General features: G+C 50.9%; 2 protein-coding genes across 2 annotated transcripts in view; both read left to right on the top strand.

Annotated features, from left to right (window-relative positions):
• RAB34 (RAB34, member RAS oncogene family) overlaps positions 1–699 on the top strand; it is a 3,959-nt gene extending 3,260 nt beyond the window's left edge. The window contains 2 exon segments of the mRNA XM_007452424.1: positions 87–194; positions 277–699. Coding sequence (XP_007452486.1) covers positions 87–194; positions 277–344 — 176 coding nt within the window. The 3' untranslated portion in view covers positions 345–699.
• Positions 700–5,393: 4,694 nt separating this feature from the next.
• The window catches only part of PROCA1 (protein interacting with cyclin A1), a 7,749-nt gene continuing 5,746 nt past the window's right edge, over positions 5,394–7,396 (top strand). Inside the window, exons 1-2 of the mRNA XM_007452423.1 lie at positions 5,394–5,481; positions 6,097–6,156. Coding sequence (XP_007452485.1) covers positions 5,394–5,481; positions 6,097–6,156 — 148 coding nt within the window. The remainder of the gene's footprint in view (positions 5,482–6,096; positions 6,157–7,396) is intronic.

Here is a 7,396-nt window from a genome sequence, read left to right as displayed (position 1 = left end):
TGTGGCTTTCCTGCCTACCTTGCCTCTCACTCCTACACTCCAGCTGTGCTCATTGACCCCAGGCCTGAAAGTGCTCCCTGTGTCAGGTGAAAACGTCCGGGAATTCTTCTTTCGTGTGACGGCACTGACCTTTGAGGCCAACGTGCTGGCTGAACTGGAGAAATCGGGGTCCCGGCGTATTGGGGATGTTATCCGTGAGTGCCCGCCTGGATGAGGGTGGCAGAGGGCACACGGACCCTCCAATCCCTGCTTCACATGTTTCTCACCCTTCTTCAGGCATCAACAGTGATGACAGCAACCTCTACCTAACTGCCAGCAAGAAGAAGCCCATGTGTTGCCCATGACGGGTGAGGGTACTGTCCAGAGACTGCCCAGCCCTGGGGCAGTGTGCCACCTTTACTCCCCCAGAGCTCAACCCCTGGACATTTGCACTGACTGTTTTTCCAGACCAAAGAGCTGCCCCTTGGTGGCCGTATCCCCAGAGGTGTAGCTGGGACCAGGCTAGTCACTTCCTGCTCCCAGGCACTGTGCCAAAAACTGGATGCCCCTCTCCTCCAGGGTCCTCCAGGTTGCCCAGTGGTAGGGAGGTGGGTGGGCCCTGCTGCTCTTACTCAGCCTGCTGGGCCCTCTGGGTTTGAGGATGCTTAATGGTCCCAGCCTCACACTATGCCTTATGCATTAAAATATCTGTTATTAGCAGGTAAGGTGCTGGAGTCCTTTGTGGGGGATCAGGGATGTGGAATGGGTAGGGCTGTATGGTGATCTTGGGACTGGAGCCTTCTGGGATTCTGGCCATTCCTGGCCTCTGGGCAGGCCTCAGGCAGGCTAGGAGCTCAGGTGCCACATTTGGGGGATGCACCGAACCCTCACTGGATGACATCTGAATAAATTTTTGAGATCTTTGAGAGCTCTTTTCCTTTGGTCCCTTCCCCCCAAATTTCTCCTGCTACTTCATGCTTATACCCAAGTCCACCATTGGATAATATTTTTATTTTGTTTCACCTTCCTCCTGCCTGTCCTGTAAAAAATACTTCTCTGAGGGGAACACAGTGAGAAGTGAATGAGTTTTGGGTGCTTTTTGGGTTGACCAGAAGGCCCAGGAAGGTAGAGGCAGGGCTCTTACTCAGAAGATGTGCTATCTGATAACATCTGACTATATTAGTTAACAAAATTATCAGTAGCGTATTCTTATATTTTAAAACAATTAAAAAACTAAATTGGATAAAAAATAAGACATACAGGGACTTCCCTGGTGGTCCAGTGGTAAAGAATCCACCTTACAATGCAGGGGACGCGGGTTCGATCCCTGGTCAGGGAACTAAGATCCCACGTGCTGTGGGGCAACTAAGCCCGGGCACCACAACTACTGGTTTCACGCGACTCAACTAGAGCCCGCGTGCCACAAACTACCAGGCCTACATGCCCTGGAGCCTGAGAGCCACAGCTAGAGAAAAACCCGCACACCACAACCAGAGAGAAGCCCGCGTGCCAGAACAAAAGATCCCGCATGCCTCAACGAAGATCCCGTGTGCTGCAACTAAGACCCAATGTAGCCAAAAAAAAAAAGACATACCTTTTTCCCTCTTCAAAAAAAAAACACGTGCTCCAAGTCAAGAGGATCTGCATTTGAATCCTTGCTGTCCATCCTGGGACACTCAGACAAATCACTTATCCTCTGTGACTTAGTTTCCTCATCTCTATTATCATTTTCGGGGGTGCATGCCATGCAGCTTATGGGATTTCAGTTCCCTGACCAGGGATTGAACCTGAGCGATGGCAGTGAAAGCCCAGAATCCTAACCACCAGGCCACCAGGGAACTCCCAGTTGCATCATCTGTAAAATGAGGTTTCATGGATAAAATAAGATAAATCACTAACATACACAGGAAGAGCTCAAAAACCTTAACTATTACAACAGTTTGGGTGAAGAGTGACCAAGAACCTGGCTCACTGTTGACATCCAGAGGGCCAGAGATTGGCTAGAAGTGTCTCAGATATCTGGGCCAACAATGGAGGGACACAAGTGGCCTGGTGTCATCCTGGGAGGTCATGGAGGGTCAAGATTCGAACACAGATCCTCGTTCCCAGTCAGCAAATGTTCTTCCTTTGCTTCCATTCTTTTTTTAAAAAATTTAAATTGGAGTATAGTTGCTTTACACTGCTGTGTCAGTTTCTGCTATACAGCAAAGTGAATCAGCCATACGTATACATATATCCCCTCTGTTTTGGATTTCCTTCCCATTTAGGTCACCACAGAGCACTTGAGTAGAGTTCTCTGCGCTATACAGTAGGTTCTCATTAGTCACCTATTTTGTACATAGTAGTGTATATATGTCAATCCCGATCTTTTGCTTCTATTCTTACCCACTACTCTATTCTGGAAGAGTTGGCTTTTCTGCACTCTCCCCCTTCTCCTGGCTTCCCCTCCCCTGCTGTTCTTATTTATTTTTTTTAAACTATTTTATTTATTTTTATTTTTGGCTGTGTGTGTCTTTGTTGCTGCACACGGGCTTTCTCCAGTTGCAGTGAGCGGGGGGCTTCTCTTATTGTGGAACATGGGCTCTAGGCACGTGGGCTTCAGTAGTTGTGGCACATGGGCTCAGTAGTTATGTCTCACGGGCTACTAAGACCCAATGTAGCCAAAAAAAAAAAGACATACCTTTTTCCCTCTTCAAAAAAAAAACACGTGCTCCAAGTCAAGAGGATCTGCATTTGAATCCTTGCTGTCCATCCTGGGACACTCAGACAAATCACTTATCCTCTGTGACTTAGTTTCCTCATCTCTATTATCATTTTCGGGGGTGCATGCCATGCAGCTTATGGGATTTCAGTTCCCTGACCAGGGATTGAACCTGAGCGATGGCAGTGAAAGCCCAGAATCCTAACCACCAGGCCACCAGGGAACTCCCAGTTGCATCATCTGTAAAATGAGGTTTCATGGATAAAATAAGATAAATCACTAACATACACAGGAAGAGCTCAAAAACCTTAACTATTACAACAGTTTGGGTGAAGAGTGACCAAGAACCTGGCTCACTGTTGACATCCAGAGGGCCAGAGATTGGCTAGAAGTGTCTCAGATATCTGGGCCAACAATGGAGGGACACAAGTGGCCTGGTGTCATCCTGGGAGGTCATGGAGGGTCAAGATTCGAACACAGATCCTCGTTCCCAGTCAGCAAATGTTCTTCCTTTGCTTCCATTCTTTTTTTAAAAAATTTAAATTGGAGTATAGTTGCTTTACACTGCTGTGTCAGTTTCTGCTATACAGCAAAGTGAATCAGCCATACGTATACATATATCCCCTCTGTTTTGGATTTCCTTCCCATTTAGGTCACCACAGAGCACTTGAGTAGAGTTCTCTGCGCTATACAGTAGGTTCTCATTAGTCACCTATTTTGTACATAGTAGTGTATATATGTCAATCCCGATCTTTTGCTTCTATTCTTACCCACTACTCTATTCTGGAAGAGTTGGCTTTTCTGCACTCTCCCCCTTCTCCTGGCTTCCCCTCCCCTGCTGTTCTTATTTATTTTTTTTAAACTATTTTATTTATTTTTATTTTTGGCTGTGTGTGTCTTTGTTGCTGCACACGGGCTTTCTCCAGTTGCAGTGAGCGGGGGGCTTCTCTTATTGTGGAACATGGGCTCTAGGCACGTGGGCTTCAGTAGTTGTGGCACATGGGCTCAGTAGTTATGGCTCACGGGCTCTAGAGCGCAGGCTCAGTAGTTGTGGCACACGGGCTTAGTTGCTCTGCAGCATGTGGGATCTTCCCAGACCAGGGCTCGAACCTGTGTCCCCTGCATTAGCAGGCGGATTCTGAACCACTGCGCCGCCAGGGAAGTCCTCCCTGCTGTTCTTAGAGTTCTCTAAAGCTACAGTGGGTGAGAGGGTCTGGGTGGTGATCCTGCACTCCGGCTGCTGGGTCTTGAGGAAGGTGGAGGTTGAGATCATGCAGAGCAGCAACAGGAGAGGCCCTTGATGGCTCTGGAGAAAACAAAGTTTAAGCAACATCCTTTTCCCTTCTCTCCATCCTTTGAGGCATATCCTGGCTTTGGAGCCTGGTACCAAGAGAAATTGAGAGGTGTGACGTGTGGAAAGTTAGTGATGTGGCTGTAACACTTTTTTCACACTCTCCTGGAATTGTTTTTCCATCTCTGTTCCCTTACAGGACTGTGATCCCCAACTCTTGCCTTACAGTGTGTGTGTGTGTGTGTGTGTGTGTGTGTGTGTGTGTGTCCTGCACCATAGTACTGTGGAGTGTTTGTGTTGCGTGGAGTGTGGGCAGCAGGAGTATGGGTCTGTGTTCTGGGTGGTGTATGTGAGGGGCGTGTGCATGTGTGCGTGTTTCATTGGTCCGTGTGTGGTGAGTAGATTTTTTTACCTGCGCTGTGATACATGCATGTGCAGTGTGTATACTATACTTAAGGGTGAGAGGGCTGTGCGCTGTGAGGGGCGTGTGTAGTAGGTGACTATGCGTGCAGCTTGCCCTGCTCCCCACATGGCGCAAGCCTATGGAGATACGACATGAGGTTGCAAGAGTGAAATAAAGCACGAACACACAGGAAGAGCTCAAAAACCTTAACTATTATAATAAATATTTGGGGGAAGAGTGACCACGATTCTTTGGCTCTATGTTGGTGTCTATATTGGGCAGTATTGTCTCAATACAGGGTGCCCCATGGGGGCTAGGAGGGGGCGCTGTGGGTGGGCGCCGCACGGGGGGCTGCGAGGCGACATCCCGTCTTCATTAGCTGGGCTCCAGTGCAGGGGCCTGCGGACGGGGAGAGAGAGCGAGAGCGAGCCCGGCCTCCCGCCAGGGAAGGAGAGACTTTGGAAGATCCAGGCGGATTGGAGTTTAGAGGGCGTAGCTCCCTAGGCACGCGGGCAGGGGCCCGAGTGAAGATTGGGGGCGGGGCTAAGGGCAGCTGCTGGGTTCCGAAGGATTGGGAGGGGCCCGGAGGTTGCGAGATGGTTGGGGCGGGGCTAAGAACGGGGTTAGGGGCGGGGCTAGGGTCTGGGGGTAGGACTAAACCTGGAGCAGATCTGGAGAGGAACTAGGGATGGGATTGAGGGCTGGGCCTCAGCGGCCGAGCTAAAGTTTAGGCCTGAGATAACGGGGAGGTGCTAAGGTTAAAGAGGAACAAAGAGGGAGAGGCCCGGAATGAACTGGGAGGACCCGGATGAGGAGCGCGCGGAAGCTCAGACTTGGGCTAAGACAACGCAGCCTAGAGCGGAGGGAGGCGGGAGACTGGGCAAGCATGAGGCGGAGTTAAGGGCTGGACTGGGGCGAAGCTGAGATTGGGGTTTACGTTGGACTCGGCCAAGCTGAGGTTCAGGGTTGGACTTCTGCGAGGAAGAGTCTTGTAGAGTCGAAGAACTAGGCTGAGAGATATGTGGGTTAGGACGACACTGAGGATTGAAAGGTGGACTAAGGAAAAAACTGAGGACGATGCCAGCTGGTGGGACGAGAGCAGCACCGGTAAGGAGGGGACGTGGCAGCAGATTAGGGGAGGGCTTCCAGCTGGGGGCGTGGCATGGGGTCTGGCTTGAGAACCCAAGGGGGGTGTGGAACCTGAGAGAGCCCGACGAAGGAGGCGGGGCCAAGGACTGGCTGGGGCGGAGTTAGGATCTGGGGGTGGGCTCACGTCGAGACATGGACCAATGATTGAGAACTGGGGTCCTGAGGACCTAGAGAACCGCCTGCGCGTTCAGTTGGAGTGGTCCGGTTGAAGCCAGAGCTGAGGCCTCCGGTTGTAAGGCTGGGAGGCATTGCTGTGCCGCACCGGGGGCCCAAGCCGCTGCCCAAGAAGTGCCGGGCTTGGCTGGAGCCCATGGTCCAGCGGCCAACTAGTCGCCAGGGCTGGGGCGGGAGGTTTCATTGACTCTGGGGCAGGAAAAAGGCTGGAAGTTCCACAGGTGACATCACAATCGCCTCCAGATGTGGGCGGGGCCAGGGAGGCATTTCCAAGGAGACGGGAGCTGCCCAGCCTTGCTCCCTCCTCTTCCCTCCTTCCCTTCCCTCTCCCTCCCTCCCTCCTTCCCCCATTCTGCTGCCCGGGTACCCCACCTGAAACCCTACCCCTTGTGCTGCAAGGTCGAGGGGAGCGCCTCAGCTGGCCAGACTGGGAGGATTCTGTACAAATGAGCATCACCTGTGAGTTCTGAGTTAGGCCCCTGCGCCCAGAATAATGCCCTACTGAGAAAGAGACCACAAGCCTCCCTCTTCCTTTTAAGCTATCACTCTCATTCATATGAAGTCCCCCCTGTGTCCAACTTCAATCACGTCTGCTGAGGAGCTCTGGACTGCTGCCCTGGACTGCTGCTTCAGTCGGAAACTCCGACTGAAGATCTGAGGAGAGTTATTAAATCCCCCCCCTTGGCAGAGTTGTAATTGTCAGGGCTTCTTGGGGGTGTCGGGGGAGTTAGTCAGTGGACCCTGCATATAAGCCTCTTCCATGGTGACTGGAGAGAGCAAGCAGAGTTTGAATCCTGACCCTGGCTCGCGCTCCTCTGGCCTGACCTTAGGGTCCATGCTGGATACGGGAGGCTGTGGAGTCAGGACTGAGTAAAACCAGAGCGTGAGGAATTGGCTATATTAGAGTTGAAAAGCCGGTGTAATGGTAAGTGATAGCTGGCAGGGCAGGTTTTGGATAGGACCATAAGTAGACAGGCTGAAAGAGCACAGACTATGGAGCCAGGAAAACTGGATTTGAATCCTACCTCTGTCATCTGTTAACTTGTGTCTTTGGACAGGTTACTTATTGTAAGTCTCTGTCCCCATCCATAAAATGGGCTTTGGTGAGGATTTAAAATCAAAGGCATATTTTAAAAGCCCCCCCCCCGCCCCGAAAAAAAAGCCCAGCAGAGTGCCTGACATTAGGAAGATGCTCATCCAAGGTCAATTCTCCTTCCCTAGAAAAGTCCCCAGGTTTGAACCCTGAGCAGAATCTCCAATGCCATAGCTTCTTTGTGGCTCCAATAGGGGCTTTATTCTCTTCTACTCATGTGTTCATTCAATCAACCAACATTTACTGAGCACTTTCCATGCTCCAGGATCTATAGATACAGAGGTGGATTAAATATAGGCCTTGTTCTCAAGTTGCTATAAACACATGAAGTACCTTGGCGTAGGGTAAAGGGGCAAAAGAGAAGTGTGACCCATTCTACTTGGAAAGCATTGTTCTTTCCAAGATGAGCAGGTGTTCCTGGGGAGTGGGAGGCAGGAGAGAAGGAATGGAAAAGGGAGGGGTGGGAGGAGGGATGGATGGACAAGAGGAACTTATAACTGAAGAACCAGGGCCTGGGTCCTGGGGACCAGTTCTGTCCTGATAAGGAGTTCTTACCTCATCCTGAAGGCAGTGGAATGCTATTAAAGAGGAGGAATGTGCTGAACC

Source organism: Lipotes vexillifer, unplaced genomic scaffold (assembly GCF_000442215.2).
Source record: "Lipotes vexillifer unplaced genomic scaffold, Lipotes_vexillifer_v1.1 scaffold216, whole genome shotgun sequence".
NCBI lineage: Eukaryota > Metazoa > Chordata > Mammalia > Artiodactyla > Lipotidae > Lipotes > Lipotes vexillifer.
The sequence above is the reverse complement of the archived record's forward strand: the minus strand, read 5'-3'. Positions and strand labels throughout refer to the sequence as shown.